We start from the raw sequence: 18,062 nt of genomic DNA on the forward strand, positions 1-18,062 counted from the left end.
CTCTTCACAGATTTGTCAAAGGTTTTGGATGCTACTATCAGCATATTTTATAATTACTCAATAAATGATAGCTGAATAATGTATTTTCCCCTTTTATCTATCACTACTTATAATTGCTCCTTTCTACTGATTCTGTATATATTTTTCAAAGTAACCTTATAAAGCAGTTTAAGTCATGTTATATCTGTGCTTGAAAATATATTAATGGTTTCCTGATATCTAAGTCTACATTAGTGAGACATTCAGTAGTCTTTGCAAACTCATCTTCATTAATTCTTGTTTAATATATCTTTGTTATTGTTTTCAGTGTCCTGCTAAGTTGAATGGATTTATGTTACCCTATTGTTTCCTATGCATGGCTGTTTTTGGGCCTATGTACTATTCTCTTTGTTTGAGATGGCTTACCCTACTTCCTGCTGTTTATACAAGTTCTTTACATACTTGAGTTCAGATTATTTGTAAGTAGGTCTTAAGTTAGAATGTACCTTTCCATAGTACTACAAACAGTGCCCTATGTATATAAAGAATACATTTAAATATATGCTAAATATATAAGTGATTCAATGTTCATCTATTTATTGTGTGCAGTACTCTGTAGTCTAGTAGATTGTTTTATATAACATGAATACAATGATATTTTAATATTTATATTCTTCAGGAAACTTATTTGGGAAATCAGAAGGAGACGATACCTTCACGTTTTCTTTTCCCTCAGACTCTTCAACTCATACATTTGGAACTGGAAAAGATGACTTTAGTTTTCCATTTTCTTTTGAATAGAATCAAAAAATGAAATTATTTAAGTATTGAATGTTTTATTTTTATTGTGGTATAAGCTAATCATTATTTAATTTGATTTTGACTTTGTAAGCCCTTTCAGACAGTCCTTCTGTCAATATTTTTTCATTAATTTTGTATAATATTAAGTCCATTTCTTCCTGGAATTTGAGTTTTAGTTTGGTAGTATTTTAGTTATTTTGATAGTAACAAGGATATTTTCAAATGATCAGAAGACCTTTTAAGGATAACTGTGCAGAATTCATACTTTAGCAATTAAAAGTCTTGGAATCACTGGGTTTTATTTATGCTTCATTATTGCTGGATACAAAATTCTGATAGTAATTTTTAAAAATTCATGTCAGTGACAATAAAGGTTTATGTTATTTTTTTTAAATGCAACAACAGTAAAATTCTACTTTTGCTAATTATGTTACTAAAATGTGGAAGAAAGACTAATATCTAAAAATTGTATTGCTCCATCTCTGGTTGCTTGGCTTTGGTTAAAGCTTTTTTGATTAATAAAAATTATTTTGTTTTCCATGTTCAACAAGGAACATTTCATATTAACATTTTTAGTTTTTATATTTTATATTTTGTTTCATGTTTGTAGTTTTTTGGTTTTGGGGGGGGCTCAAGACAGGGCTTTCATGTTTATATTTTATATTCCATATTTGTCAATTAGATATAGCTTGAATTAAGATATTTAAAATTTGGTGAAATTATATACTTTACTCAATATCTTTATGTGCTTTTTAAATTGAGTTATCAAGTAATAAAGAGTATGGCTCCACATTTTAATGTGTAATTGCTGACAGATTTTTAAATCTTCACTTTTTTCCCTTAAATCTGATCAAACTTCAGAGAAAATCCTCTTGGTTTCTTTTTGCTGCCAACAGGAAGTTCAAAGCCTTTTTTGGAACCCTCATCCTTAGTCATTGTTTCAAACTCAAATGATCTCTAAAGTCATTTTCAAGTCATTTCAAGCTTGGAATTCCCTCTAGAAATCTGCAATATGAACAGAAAATTATTTCTTAATGTATTTTGGAGTTTGTGTGTGGAATCATCATTGTCAACATGCAAAACAAAATTTGAGTGAAGGTCTGTTTAGCTTCTTCAGAATATCCAAAACATTCACAGTGTATTTAAGTCTTTCTAAAGACTTCAGGAGGCTGATTTACTGATAGAATTTAAAAACATTTTAGTTTATATATTTTAAAATATCTACTTATTTATTTTGTATGAATGTTTGCTGGCCTATATGTAACTATGTGCACTATGTCTGGTGCCTGCAAAGATCAGAAGAGGGTGTCAAATTTCCCTGAGACTGGAGTTAAAGATGGTTGTGAGCCACCATCTGGGTGCTGGGAATTGAACCCACATCCTCTGGAAAAGCAGCCAGTGCTCTTAACCTCTGTGCCTTCTATCCAGACCCAGACTATAAACTTTCTTAATATCTAAACCTTCAATAACTGATTAAAATATGAAAAGGACTTCTAGTTTAAAATGTAGAGTTTTACAGTTATGTGACATTCTCTGAATAAATATGAAACTAAATAGACATGAATGAAAATCTTTTTTTTAAAAGTACTTTTTAAAAGTTAGAGTTTTTCAAGACAAGATAATTGGTGTATGTATGACTATGATCAAAACACACTATATCCACAGATGAAAATGTCATAGTGAGAGTCATTTGTATAATTCATATATACTTTAAAAATCTAGGGTTTTTGTTTTGTTTTTTTCTATGACATGACATAGATTAGATATGATAAAGATAATGACTGTATGAGAAAGAAAAAAGAATTGGGATTGGGTTGTTTTAAAAGATACTCAAAACTCATTTTAGCCTTGAGTCACAATTTAATAGTTTGTTTTTATTTTAATAATATGTAGCATACTGGTATGGTTCAATTTATTGTAAGTCAATAAATGAAGCAAGACAAAAATGGTATTTTAAAAATATCTAAGTGCACATGTCATCTTGAGAGCATACAAATAGTTTAGTTTTGAACTCAAAATCATGATTGAAAAAGACAAAACGCAGGAACAAAAAACTCTACAATGAAATAGTTATCTGTTGTTAGTTTTTTTTTTTTTTTCACTCTTTGGCTCTTTTGACTTGTGGGCGGGGGCAGGGAGTTCTACTATGCAGCGGCCAAATAAATATATGTGGAGTCTTACTATAAAAGCACAGCCTTAGCTAGGCTTGTTTCTAGCCCGTTTTTCTTATCATAAATTATTCTATCTACCTTTTGCCTTTTATTTTACTTCTGTCTTACTTTCATTCTTAGTCCATGGCTGGCTGTGTTGCTGAGCCCTTCTTTTCTTGCCCGTCCTTCCCTTGCTCTTTCTCCTTTTCCTCCCAGAGTTCTCTTCCTATTTATTCTCTCTGCCTGTCAGCCCTGCCTTGCTATTAGCCATTCAACGCTTTATTAGATCAAGCAGGTGTTTCAGGCAGGTAAATTAACACAGCTCCACAGAGTTAAGCAAATGCAATGTAAAAGGCTGCAACACATCTTTGCATCATTAAACAAATGTTCCACAGTATAAATGAATGTAACACGTCTTCAAATAATATTCTACACAGTTATGTTTTATTTCCATAGACTATACTGATATATTGTAGAAGACACTGGTTTCTTTAAAAAAAAAATTAAGGCATGGACCGGAATGATTCATTAAAGAAGTAGGTTTTAATTAGGATTGTAAAGGTATGTAAATTATAAAATGTTCCACAGTAAGTTGATGCCACTAAGCATACATATTAGTTAATTAGCTAATAAATTGAGCACTGGGGATTGTTGTTAGATCACGACTGATGGAGGCAACATGGAAATAATAGAAAGCAGACAGGCATCTCCAGTAGCAGAATGGCCTAAAGACTGTGTTCATGTAGTATCGGGGTTTGGGGTTGTACGGAAAAGAAAAAGGGATGGAAGATTCCATCTGCAGGTCACTTCCCCTCCAGTCTTGAAGTGGTAGATACAGTGGGGATTGTTATGTTGATCTTTTTGTCAGAGCTTACACAAGTCTTATCAGTCAACTTTTCTGTCTGGAATTTCTCATTCCACCTGAGGCCTTCATATCATCAACCTTCAGGGATTGGGTCCAGAATCTTGCTCATGTAGTCTCTAAACTGTACCTACAGCGCTGAGTTGATGGCATGTATACATAATGAGTATTTATAATGTAATTTTAAATGCATTAAAATTATTAATAATTTAAAATTAAATAATAATAAAATTAAAATTATTATGTATGGGTAATGATACATAAATGAGTGTTCAGGTCATATGCCCATGCATGTGCGGAAGCCTTCCTTATCTCTCTCTATTGAATTGTCTTGGGACAGGGTCTAAACCTAGAGCTCTTGGATTTGGCTAGTCTGGATGGATGGCCACTGAGTTCCCAGGATCCTCTTTGTCTTCTCCCTGAAATGTTAGAGTTACAGGGCACATGCAGCCACACCTAGCTTTTTACATGGGTGCCGGGGATTTGAGCTTACATCTGTCCCCAAACTTGCATAGCAAATGTTCTTAGCCACTGAGTCATTCCCGAGGCTACTCCCAATCGATGACATTTGGGCATTGCAGTTTTTGTTGGCCATTTCTAATGGCTAATGTTTAGCAGGATTCCAATAAATACTTGATAAATAGAATTGAACTAAATTGGAATAGACAGGGAAAGCTTTCTATGTAAAGGGAAAACAGTCAGCCAAATGAAAAAAATACTGTGTATAAAAAGTCTTACTGGACTAAAGAAAAACAGGAAATTGAGTTTAATAGTATGATAGAACTCATATTTGGTAGGTCATGATATATTTGAAATTGAGGACAATAAAGAACATGTATTTTAAATACCAGAAAGCAGGTATCCTGAGGAGAAGACAGAGCTAAATATGCCATCAGTATTTGCCATGCAAGTATTAAGAACTGAGTTTGATCCTCAGATTTTACATGAAGCCCCTAGTGCTTGTAATCCCAGCACCAGAGAGGCAGAGATGGGAATCCTTGAGGCTCAATGACCAGCCAGCCTAGCCTAGCATAATGGTTAAATTCAAGGGAAGGAATAGATCCTGACTCAAAATTAAACTGTGGAATAATACTCTTATACACTGTAAAGATTTATCAGTTGTATTGGCATCTGAGGAAAAATATCCAGGGTTGCTCTTTTACTTCACGTTTGTACACACACATTCACAAGATGGAATAAGCAAGGTAGTTAAACTGGCAATGTAGGCAGTGCTGAGAGAAGCTAGAGGCAAACCACTTAGAAGGCAGTTGCAGTTGTCCAGGTGCATGAAATTTATAGCTAATGGTCCTGTGTTTGAGTCCACTGGCACCAAAAATTAGAAAAATGTATCTAATTTAGAAGAAATATATTTGACTAAATACCATTTTGGTATAAGGTAAAAGAGAAAAATACCTTTTGTAGGTTGTGTTCCATTTAATTATCAGGTCATTCAATAGCAGGAGCATGTGCAGTGTTTCTAATTTAAAAATGACTGAGCAGGTGTGCTTGCTCATGTATGCAAGCACCTGTGGAGGCTACAGCTTGGCGGTAGGTGTCTTCCTAAGTGCTGTCCACTTAAGATCAGTTTCTGAAAGGAAAGTATTCCTTTGAGATAAATCTGCTGTTGTCTTCAAATTACAGACTTGTTTACATTTTTTTCCTTTTTTGAGATTAGGTCTTACATAGTTCAAATTGGCCTTGAGTTTGGTATTTTTAGCCAAGGATGATCTTGAACTCCTGATCTTCCTATCCAGCTCCCAAATACCGGGAATATAGACATATGCCACCACTTCCAACAACTGTTCCTATTTTTAATAAAATTTAGGGACATGGGTGCAAATTCCAGAGTCTACCAATACATTTGGAAGAAAAATAATCACTGTATGTCATTTTTTTCGTTCCCTTTCTTTTTTTTTTTGTTTCTGAGACAGAATTTCTCTGTGAAACCCTGGCAGTTCTGGAACTTGCTTTGTAGACCTCGAACTCAGAGATTTGCCTGCCTCTGCCTCCCAAGTGCTAGAGTTAAAGGCATGAGCCACCACTGCCCAGGTATCTAATTTTGTTTAAGGAAAAAAGTATTTTAATAGGATCAGGTGCTTTAGTTAGGGTTTCTGTTGCTGGAAAAGACACCATGACCATGGAAACTCTTATAAAGGAAAACGTTTAATTGGCATTGCTTGCTTACGGTTTCAGAGGTTCAGTCCTTTATCATCATGATGGGACATCGTGGCATGCAGGGAGACACGGTGCTGGAGCTGAGAGTGCTACATCTTGCAGGCAGCAGGAAGTGGACAGTTTCTCTGTGTAGCTTTGGAGCCTGTCCTGGAACTCACTCTGTAAACCAGGCTGGCCACAAACTCAGATCTGCCTGCCTCTGCCTCTGGAGTGCTGGGATTAAAGGCGTGGACTACCACCACCCAGCAAGATTCACATTCTCAAAGCACAAGTGTACAATAACTTATTTGATATCAGTGCTGAAGGAACACACACACACATACACACACACCTCTACCTGTGTACATGTTTGTTAGTGTCTATCTGATAAAAATGAAATATGAGTTTATACAAGTAATTCAGCAACACGGTTCATTTGTGTGATGTGGTTTGGATGCTGAGTGTTTGTGTGTTAAATCTCGGGGGAGTCTATATGCTAAAAGCTTGGTCCCCAGGGAGACTATAGGAGATGATAGAAGTTGTAAGAGTGGAACGTTATTGGGACATTGTGGTATAAGGAATTGTAGGACCCTGCTACCCTATATTCATGCTTTTGATCAAGATATGATCATTTGCATCTACATGTGCTCCTTAATGGTTTCTCTATCTGTGTCCCCCACCAGAGAATAAAACAGTTCTCCTGGGCTTGAACTTGGAACCTCCAAGCTGAGCTCAATAACCTCCTTCTGAGCTAGCTGTTACAGGTATTCTGAGTGGCAAGATGCCAAAAAAAAAAAAAAAGCTTTTAACGAAATATAATATTCCTTCATGATAAAGGTCTTGGAGAGAGCAGAGAAACAAGGAACATACCTAAACATATGCCAACAGCCAACATCAAACTAAATGGAGAGAAACTCCCAGTGATCCTACGGAGATCAGGAACAAGACAAGGTTGTCCACTCTCTCCACATCTGTTCAATATAGTTCTTGAGGTCCTAGCTAGAGCAATAAGAAAACAAAAGAAGAGCAAGTAGATACAAATTGGAAAAGAAGTCAAACTCTCACTATTTGCTGATGATATCATAGTTTACATAAGCCACCCCAAAAATTCTGCCAAAGAACTTCTACAACTCATAAACATTTTCCCTAATGTAGCAGGACACAAGATTAATTCAAAAAATCAGTAGCCCTCCTGTACACAGACGATAAATTGGCTGAGAAAGAAATCAGAGAAACATTACCCTTCCCAATAGCTACAAATAGCATAAAATATCTTGGAGTAACTCTAACCAAACAAGTGGAAGACTTGTATGACAAGAACTTTAAATCTTTGAAGAAAAAAACTGAAGAAAACACCAGAAAATGGAGAGATCTCCTGTAGTGATTAGCTGCGGGCAGGCCTGCTTTTCATCCTGCCCAGCTCTCGGCTGCCGGCTAGCTTATGCCCCAAAATAACAACACACAAATTGTATTCTTTTAAACACTGCCTGGCCCATTAATTCCAGCCTCTTTCTCACATCTTGACTAACCCATATCTAATAATCTGTGTAGCACCACAATCGGTGTCTTACCGGGAAAGATTCAGCACATCTGACCTGGTGGCTGGCTTCATCGCATCTCTCCCTGAGGAGAGGCATGGCGGTCTGTCTAACTTAGGAGAGGAGTGGCATCTAACTGAGCCATCTACCTCACTTCCTTCTTCCTGTTCTGTCTACTCCACCCACCTATGTTCTAACCTATTAGGCCAAGCAGTTTTCTTTATTAATTAGCCAATGAAATCAACAGATTGATAGAAGACCCGCCTCCATCAATCTCCCATGCTCCTAGGTAGGTAGAATTAACATAGTAAAAATGGCAATCTTATCAAAAGCAATCTACAGATTCAATGCAATGCCCATCAAAATCCCAGCAAAATTCTTTACAGGCCTTGAAAACAATACTCAACTTCATATGGAAAAGCAAAATACCCAAGATAGCCTAAACATTCCCATACAATAAAAGAATTTCTGGAGGCATTACAATCCCTGACTTCAAACTCTACTACAAAGATATTGTACTGAAAACAGCCTGGTATTGGCACAGAAGTAGACAGGAGGACCAATGGAACAGAATCAAAGACCCAGATAACAATCCACACATCTATGAACACCTGATTTTTGACAAGCAAAAAAAAAAAAAATCATGGAAAAAAGAAAGCATATTTAACAAATGGTGCTGGCATAACTGGATATCAACATGTAAAAGAATAAAAATAGACCTATATCTATCACCATGCACAAAACTCAAGTCTAAATGGATCAAAAACCTCAACATAAAGCCAGCCCCACTGAGCCTCATAGAAGAGAAATTGGGAAGTACACTTGAACACATTGGCACAGGAAACCACTTCCTAAATATAACCCCAGTAGCACAGACACTGAGAGAAACAATTAATAAATGGGACCTCCTGAAACTGAGAAGCTTCTGTAAAGCAAAGGACACAGTCAACAAGACAAATCAACAGTCTACAGAATGGGAAAAGATCTTCACTAACCCCACATCAGACAGAGGTCTGATCTCCAAAATATAAAAGAACTCAAGAAATTGGTTACCAAAAGAGCAAATAATCCAATAAAAAAAAAATGGAGTACAGACCTAAACAGAGAATTCTCAACAGAGGAATTCTAAAATGGTTGAAAGACACTTAAGGAAATGCTCAACATTCTTAGTCATCAAAGAAATGCATATCAAAACAACGCTGAGATTTCATCTTAAATCAGTAAGAATGGCCAAGATCAAAAACACTGATGACAACTTATATTGGAGGGGTTGTTGGGTAAAGGGAATACTCCTCCATTGCTGGTGGGAATGCAAGCTGGTACAACCCCTCTGGATATCAGTGTGGTGATTTCTCAGAAAATTAGGAGCCCTTTTCTCCCTCAGCACTGGCCTCGGGCTCCTGGCGCTCTCTCCCTCCGCCTACGCCATGGGCTTCGGAGACCTCAGAACCCCCGCTGGCCTCCAGGTGCTCAACGGCTACCTGGCGGACAAGAGCTACATCGAGGGGTATGTGCCATCACAGGCCGATGTGGCAGTCTTTGAAGCGGTCTCTGGCCCACCACCGGCTGACCTGTTCCATGCCCTGCGCTGGTATAATCACATCAAGCCTTATGAGAAAGAGAAAGCCAGCCTGCCAGGAGTGAAGAAATCCTTGGGCAAATATGGCCCTGCCAGTGTGGAAGACACCACAGGAAGTGCAGCTGCGGATGTTAAAGATGACGACGACATTGATCTCTTTGGGTCAGATGACGAGGAGGAAAGTGAAGAAGCAAAGAGGCTCCGAGAAGAGCGCCTTGCACAGTATGAATCAAAGAAAGCTAAAAAGCCTGTGGTTGTTGCCAAGTCTTCCATCTTACTGGATGTGAAGCCCTGGGACGACGAGACAGACATGGCGAAGTTAGAGGAGTGTGTCAGAAGCATTCAGGCAGACGGCCTGGTGTGGGGCTCTTCCAAATTGGTTCCAGTGGGATACGGAATTAAAAAGCTTCAAATACAGTGTGTAGTTGAAGACGATAAGGTTGGAACGGATATGCTGGAGGAGCAGATTACTGCTTTTGAGGACTACGTACAATCCATGGATGTGGCTGCTTTTAACAAAATCTAAAATCAGTGCACTTGAATAAAAGCTAGAAAAAAAAAAAGAAAATTAGGAAACAACCTTCCTCAAGACCCAGCAATACCACTTTTGGGTGTATACCCAAAGGATGCTCAATTGTGCCACAAGGACATGTGTTCAACTATGTTCATAGAAGCATTATTTGTCATAGCCAGAACCCGGAAACAACCTAAATGCCCCTCAACTAAAGAATAAATAAGGAAAATGTGGTACATTTACACAATGGAGTACTACACAGCTGAAAAAATAGCGCCATCTTGAAATTTGCAGGCTGGAAAACATCATTTTGAGTGAGGTAACCCAGACCCAGAAAGACAATCATCATATGTACTCACTCATAAGTGGTTTTTAAATATAAAGCAAAGAAAACCAGCCTACAGTTCACAATCCCAGAGAACCTAGACAACAATGAGGACTCTAAGAGATACATACATGGATCTGATCTACATGGGAAATAGAAAAAGACAAGATCTCCTGATTAAATTGGGAGCATGGAGACCTTGGGAGAGGCTTGAAGGGGAAGGGAGAGGCAGGGAGGGGAGCAGAGAAAAATGTAGAGCTCCATAAAAATCAACAAAAAAATTAAAAATGATACATGGGGTTATTCCAAATTTTTTATCTGTTGAAGTTTACTTTGTTACCTAGTTTGTGGTCATTTTTTGAGAAGGTTCCATGAGGTGCTGAGAAGAAGGTATATTCTTTTATGTTGGATGGAATGTTCTGTAGATGTCTGTTAAGTCCATTTGAGTCATAATATCCCTTAGTTCCCTTATTTCTCTGTTAATTTTCTGTCTGACTGACCTGACCTGTCTAGTTGTGAGAGTGGGGTGTTAAAGTCTTCCACTATTAGTGTCTGGGGTTTATTATGTGATTTAAAGCGTTAGAAGTGTTTCTTTTATGTATGAGGGTACCCTTGTATTTGGGGCATAGATGTTCAGTATTGATATTTCCTTGTGATAGTTTTTTCCTGTGACTTATATGAAATGTCCTTCTTTGTCTCTTTTGATTGATTTTAATTTAAAATATATTTTGTTAGATATTATAATAGCTACACCAGCTTGTTTCTTAGGTCCATTTGATTGGAAAATTTTCTCCCAACCCTTTACTCTGAGGCGATGTCTATCTTTGAGTTTGCGGTGTGTTTCTTGTATGCAGCTGTTAGTCTGTGTCTTTTTATAGGTGAGTTGAGTCCATTTATATTAAGAGATATTAATGACCAATGATTGCTAGTTCCTGTTATTTTAGTTTTTGTTGTTGGTGATGTTATTTTATGTGGTTTTTCCTTCTTTGGAATTTGCTGCCGTGAGATCATCTATTGTCTGTGTTTTTGTGGATGTAGCTAACTTCCTTGGGTTGGCATTTTCCTTCTAGTACTTTGTGTAGGACTGGGTTTGTGTTTAGGTATTGGCTAAATCTGGTTCTGTCATGGAATATCTTTTTTTGTCCCTCTATGGTGATTGAAAGTTTTGCTGGGTATAGTAGTCTGTGCTGGCATCCGTGGTCTCTTAATGTCTGCATAACCCTTTACCAGGACCTTCTGGCTTTCATTTTCTTCATGAGAAGTCAGGTGTAATTCTGATAGGTCTGCCTTTATATGTTACTTGGCCTTTTTCCTTTGCAGCTCTTAATATTCTTTCTTTATTCCATATGTTTAGTGTTTTATTTATTATGTGGTGAAGGGACTTTTTTTTTTGATCCAGTCTATTTGGTGTTCTGTAAGCTTCTTGTGTCTTCATATGCATATCTTCCTTTAGGTTGGGAAATTTTTATTATATGAGTTTGTTAATATATTTTCTGTGCTTTTGAGTAGAACTTCTTCTCCTTCTTCTATCCCTATTATTCTTTGGTTTGGTCTTTTCATGGTGTCCTATATTTCCTGGATATTTTGTGTTAAGTTTTTGTTAGAATTAACATTTTCTTTGGCTACAGAGTCTATTTCTTCTATTGTATCCTCTGTGCTTGAGAGTCTCTCTTCCATTTCTTGTATTCTGTTGTTTATGCTTGCATTTGTGGTTGCTGATCGTTTTCTCATAATTTCTGTTTCTATAATTTCTTTGACTTGTCTTTTCTTTATTGTCTCTATTTCAGTTTTCAAGCCTTAAATCCTTTCTTTCATCTGTTTGATTGCTTTTTCTTGGTTTTCATTAAGGGATTTGTTGATTTCTTCCAATTTTTTATTTGTTTTTTCCTTTGATTCTTTGAGGGATTTTTTTTTATTCTTTAAGGGCCTTAAACATTCTCCTAAAGTTATTTTTTAGGAGAAAATTATTATTCTACTTCATCTATATTGGGGTATTCAAGTCTTGCTGTTGTAGGGACACTAGTTTTTGTTGGTGTTGTGTTGTTCTTTGTGGTGTTGAGTGTGTTCTTACCTTGTCTACCCGGTTTTTTCCTCTGGTTGGTGTTGTTAGGGCTGTGTCTCTGGTGATCAATTTTCCAGGTGTCAGTGAATCCAAGGCTCAGATGGTTGCTCCTCATGATGCAGTCAGGGCCATGTTTCTAGTCTCCCCTGGAGGTCACTTGGTATTCCCGGAGGTTTCTCAGTGCTTCTGGGGGTTGTTTGGGCTTGCTCCCATGGAGGTTGCTTGCTTGGGGCTGCCCCTGCTGAGATCACTGCCTTGGGCCTGCTCTGGCTGAGATCACTAGCTCAGGCCTGCTCCAGTGGAAATCATTGGCTGGGGACTGCTCTGGTGGAGGTCACTGGCTAGGGCCTGCTCTCTTGGAGGTCACTGGCTCAGGCTTGCACTGGCAGAGGTTGCTGGCTCAGGCCTGTTCCCACAGATGTCCCTGGCTTGGGCCCTGTCCCACAGAGAACTTTGGCTTGGTCCTGCTCCCTGGGCAGTTGTTTCCTTATACCTGCTCCTGTGGAGGTCACTGCCTCTGGCCTGCTCCAGCTGAGGTCACTGTCTCAGGCCTGCTCCAGCAGAGGTTGCTGGCTCATGCCTGTTCCCACAGATATCCCTGGCATGGGCCTGGTCCCACAGAGGTCTCTGGCTTGGGCCTGCTCCCTGGGTAGTTGCTTCCTTGTACCTGCTCCTGTGAAGGTTACTCCCCTAGTCCCTTTTAGTCAACTCCTCTTTCTACTTCCAATGCCTGGAATCCACAGATCTGTTTTTTGTTTCTTTAGTTTTATCTTTTTCAGAATGTCATATAATAGAAATACAGAATACACATTCTTTGGAATCTGGCTTCTTTCACATAGCAGAATACACTGCATAGTAATAGTTCATTTTTATTGCTAGATATAGTCCACTGTATGTTTGTAACATAGCTCATCTGTCAGCCTGTTGAGAGGCTTTGTAATTTCTGATTATTATAAATAAAGCTCCTATAAATATCTTGTTCAGGATTTCTGTGGATAGCTTAGTGTGTGTGTGTGCTAGAAGCTGACCACCAACTGGGCAGCATAGGAAGAGATACTTGTCTCTAGAAGCTCATCAGCTGGGAAGCGTATAAACAGATACTTGTTTCTCATAGTTATGGAGGCTGAAAAGACCACATCCAACACATGGGGAGATTTGATGGAGGTTGGCCCTCTAGTCATTTATGATTCATTTTAGCTATGTCATCACATGGTAGAGAAGGTCTGTCTAATCTGATGAGAGCCCGCATTCCCAATCACCTCTAGGGTTAAGATGTCAGTACATGGAAGTTACAGGGATGTAAGCCTTCTGAGCAATGAGTGTTTATTTCACATCCTTAAGTGCCCAGGGGTGTCCTCTAAAGTGATCGTATCATGTGTTCCCGCCAGCACTGTGTGAGCATTCCAGCCTTGACAGCACTTAGTATTAGCAGTTTTAAATTGTTTTCGATGCTGTTTGACTAGATGTGGTGATGCATGTAGTGCTTGAAAGCCAAAGCAGCAAGGTCACACGCTCCAGGCCAGCCTGGCTTGCATTGAGCTCAAGACGCAGTTTGCAGAGATTTTTTATTTTGAATGACTTTGAATTTTCTTTTTCCTGTATCAATCCAATCCCCCTCTTTAAATTCTTTTATCATAAGTGACATTGATTTTTTTAAAGACATGTTGCTGTCTATGCAGTCCTGCTGTCCTGTAACTTGCTACGTGAACCGGATTGGTCTTGAACTCATAGAGGTCCACCTGTCTCTACCTTCCAAGCCCAACTAACATTGATTTTTTTTTCTTTTTAGTGTTGAGGGCTTTACAAGTTTGTTATTGTTACCCCATGAAAATTTAGATTCTGATTTAATTGGCTTTATCTATTTTCTGTTTTTAGTTCCGTAAATTTATACTCATCATTCCCTACCTTGTCCTTCTTTGTTTTAGGTTTATTTTTCTCTCCTGCTTTAGTTTCTTATAATTTTTGTTTTGAGAGAGGGTCTCTCTAGGCAATCTTGGCCGACCTAGAACTTATTATGGTGACCAGGCTCTCCTGGAACTCACAGAGATCTGTCTGTCTTAATATTTTTACAGGAAGATAGTTGTTTGAGAGCATTCTCTAATTCTAATAATTGAATAATTGTTGATGTATTCTGTACTACATTGTGCTGTAGATTTTCTTCTTGGTACGATTTTAACTCTATATATCTCTATATAGCATTCTCTATATATTTAATTACTACTTTATCAAATTTTGTATTCTTATTTTCATAGAAAAGAGTGTTTAAGGGCTGGAGAGATGACTTAGTAGCTAGGGCACTGGCTGCTCTCCCAGAGGACCTTGGTTCCAGTCCCAGCACCCATGTAACAGTTCACCATCTACCCTCCAGCCCCAGGGGACCCGGCACCCTCTTCCAGCCTCCACAGACACCAGGCACACCTGTGACATATGTGCAGGCAAAACACCCACATATGTAAAATAAAATAGATAATTATTAAAGTATGTTTACATTTCCTTTACAATTACCGAAGACTCTTGAATTATTTAAAGGTTTGTTGTTTATTTTCATATAATTGGGAGATTTTTCAGGGTCCCTTCTGTCACTAGTTTCAGGTTTAAATTCATCTGGAATTTAAAAGCCGTGAGCCTTCACTACCCTGCCCACTCAGGGTTGCTAATCCTTTCGATGAATGGAAATATAAAGGTTGTTTATTTTAATTCACTTCAGTTGAATAGGTATTAGGATTTCAGGTGCTAGAAGTATGATTGTATATACGTGTGAACATATGTGCATGTGCGTATGGAAGCCCAAGGAGAATCTCAGAACCTCAGGTGTTGTTCCCCAGGTTGGTTCACACAGACACCCTTTCCTTCATTCTTTTTTAGGCAGGGACTCTTGCTGCCCTGGAGTTGACCAAGAAGGCCCAGCTTGCTGGCCACTGAGCCTCGCTGCAGCTCTCCAGTGCGGGCACTGCACGTGCACACCTCCACACTTCTATTGTGTGACTTCTGTCCTCCCAGGCCCAGTGAGTTTTTATAGTCTCACTATGTATTCTGAGGTGTCTCGAACTTGTAACATTAAGATATCATTGTATCCTGCCTCTGCTTCCTGAGCAGGGCTTTCAGGCATGCGCCACCACTCCCTGTAAACTGTCTGACCTTTAGAGGGAATGAATGAACGCCTGATATGTAACTGAAAGACGGTAAAGCTGACATGCTTTCCCTTGAGTTTCAGTTGTCACCATGTGACCTGCCTCAGAGGCTCAGCAGCTCATTTAGAAACCCCTCCATCGCCTCCCTTTGCGTTTTGCTCTTGATTTCTCCAAAGCTGACACGAGTCACATGTAATCAAATCTATATTCCTGGTGGACAAGCCTTGTCCTAATAGCCTCTGACTCACAGCCACGTGGTCTGCAGCTCAACAGTTCCTTCTAGAACATTATCTTTTTGTAAGGCATGCTTAATGTTCTCATAGAACCTTCACACCCTATAATCTAAAACAATTAAAAGGCATACATGCTTATGCATAACTCACTCTCAACCATGTCTGTACACACATATGTAGGAAGATCAAAATGAGAAGTGTTGACAGTAAATTACTCTCTGTGATCATGCTACTGTGTTTATTTTATGTAATTGTTCATACTTAGCAAACACTGTGCCACTACTCTTATTTTTATGTTTAATTTTAAAATATAGATTCAACATTAGTGTTTTTACATCCGTACTACATTTCTAATGTTATTATGATTTCATTAAAGAATGTTTTCAATAGAAAATACAATTACTTAAACAAAACTTTAGCCCCTTCCAACAATGTTTTATTGTAGTAAAATATACACATAGTAAAATTACTATCCTAATCACTTTAGTCCCCTCTTATCCATGGGTTTCATTTTTCATGTTTTCAGTTAACTGCAGTCAACCATAGCTAAAATATTAAGTGTAAATTCCATAAATAGCCAGTGAGTCTTAAATGACAGTGTCCTGTTCTGAGCATCTTGGAGTGTCGTTATCACCTGGTTCTGCCTCACGAGGGATGAATCATCCCTTTCCAGCGTATCCACTCTAGGCTCACTGTCTTAGCTCCTTCATCTCCTTAGGGAGAGAGGACTGGCAGCCACCCAGTTTCATAATACATAGTTACAATTCTTCCATTTTGTTACTGCTACTATTAATCTCTTTTTGTGCCTACTTTATGAATTAAGTTATATCTTGATGTATGTGCAGGGGGAGAATGAGTTTCAGGCATATATCCAGGGTTCTTGGAAAATATTTCCCAGGAATATTTCCATCTGAGCTAAAGTCGTTTGTGGTACTGTATGACCTTCTCTTTACACTACAGCTGAAGTTCTACCCCCATGAAACAACGCTCCATTATCTTTCTCAAGCCTCTGGCCAGTAGTTCCATTTTCTGTCTCTGTAAATTTCGTCTACTTTAAGTTCCTTTGTAAGCAGAATGCCATTTTTGTCTTTTGGGGAGTAGAAAGGTTATTTCACTTAGCTTAATGTCCTTGAGGTTCCTTGTAGTATTTGCCACGATTTCCTCTCATTTGAGCCCCAAATAATACTTCTATATGTGTGCATCACATTTTGTGGGTGATTCCTCTGCTGGTGGAGTTTCCTACCTCTTGGCTGTTACGACTCAGCCACTTGAGTCTTGTAGCAATTTTGAAATCAGGTTGTGGAATCTTTGAACTTTGTTCTCTTTCAAGATTGTTTTGACTCTTTCCAATCAAGTGCATTTTGGAATTCTCTGCTGAATTCCAAATTTATGAATTGTACATAAATTTTTCTATTTATGTACAAAATTCCCACTGAGACTTTATAGGGGTTCTCTGGGTTTGGCTTTGGATAGTATTGGCATCTTAGTGTTCAGCCTTTCAGTTCACAGAGTTGGATTGGTTCCCATCTCTTTATGTCTTTGATTTCTTTCAGCAACATTTTGAAGTTTCCAGTATACACATCTGTGGACCCTTTTAGATTAGGTTTATCCTTAAGCATTTTCTTTTTTGTTGCTATTAGAAGTGAAATTATCTTTGTAATTTGTAATTATCTTTAGTGATACAGGGGAACACAGCTGACCTTTGCTTCTTGCCTTTGTACTTGACTTCACTGGATTCATTTAAGAGCCCTTAGTGGATGTGTATACATGTGTGCTGTGCAAACATGCTCATGCATGCATGCTCTTGTTTAAGGCTTTCTACCTACAAGAGTGTATCATATATAAACTGAGATAATCTTATCTTTCTTCCAATTTGGATGCCTTTATTTATTATTTTGCTTTTTCTGGCACTTCCAGCACTGTCTGTATTAGAAGTGGTGAAAGCAGACATTCCCACTTTGTATTTGACCTAGGAGGAAACGCTGCCAGTTTGTCATTGTTGAGTGTGGTGTTCCTGATGGGCTTTTCGTGGTACCTTGTATTATGTTAAAGCTGATTCTATTCCTAGTTTGTGGAGTGTTAAAATTTACCAAATACTTTTTCACATGAATTAAGAGAATCCTGTAGTTTTTGCGCTTCATTCTGTTAATGTGAAATGCTCTGTTGATTGATTTTTTAAAAAATCATATGTTGAGTCATCTTTGTATTCTAGGAGTAAATCCCTCTTGGTCATGGTATAGTCTATTTTAATATGTTGTTTTTACATTAATGTAATTTGTTACTGTTTTTACATTGATGCTTATAGCAGATATTGGTCAATAGGTTTTTTGTTTGTTTGTTTGGTTGGTTGGTTGATTGGTTGGTTTTTCTGTCAGGCTTTGGTGTCTAGGTAAGGGATTATTCTCTTCTCTTCCATTGCTTGACCAAATTTGAAGAAATATTTGGTTCCTCATTCTTTAAATGTTCCATATAATTCAGCAATGAGGCCAGTAAGCCCAGGACTGTAATTTGTTGTGAGACCGACTACCGATTCATTCTCCTTACCATTTCCAGTCTGTTCAGATTGTCCATCTCTTTATCATTTAATGCCCATTAGTTCTATGTTTCTAGGAATTGTCCAATTCTTTTAGGTTATACAATTTGTTAGCATAAAATTGTTTATAACACAGCCTCATGATCCTTTGATTGTCTTATAATCATTTTATTGTATAATAATCAGTCCTCTTATGTTTAA

The 18,062-nt window shown here is 38.0% G+C and overlaps 2 protein-coding genes across 2 annotated transcripts in view; both read left to right on the forward strand.

The window, feature by feature from the left end:
• Nucleotides 1-780, forward strand: part of C7H14orf39 (chromosome 7 C14orf39 homolog) — a 43,350-nt gene extending 42,570 nt beyond the window's left edge. The window contains exon 18 of the mRNA XM_038335635.1: nt 659-780. Within this exon, the coding sequence (XP_038191563.1) occupies nt 659-780 (122 nt within the window). The remainder of the gene's footprint in view (nt 1-658) is intronic.
• Nucleotides 781-8,889: 8,109 nt separating this feature from the next.
• Nucleotides 8,890-9,620, forward strand: LOC119819373 (elongation factor 1-beta-like). The gene has a single exon (XM_038337545.1). It carries the CDS (start codon nt 8,912-8,914, stop codon nt 9,587-9,589), a length of 678 nt encoding a protein of 225 aa, XP_038193473.1. The 5' UTR covers nt 8,890-8,911; the 3' UTR covers nt 9,590-9,620.
• Nucleotides 9,621-18,062: the final 8,442 nt, after the last annotated feature.

The sequence above is a fragment of the Arvicola amphibius genome, chromosome 7 (genome assembly GCF_903992535.2).
Source record: "Arvicola amphibius chromosome 7, mArvAmp1.2, whole genome shotgun sequence".
NCBI classification, from domain to species: Eukaryota; Metazoa; Chordata; class Mammalia; order Rodentia; family Cricetidae; genus Arvicola; species Arvicola amphibius.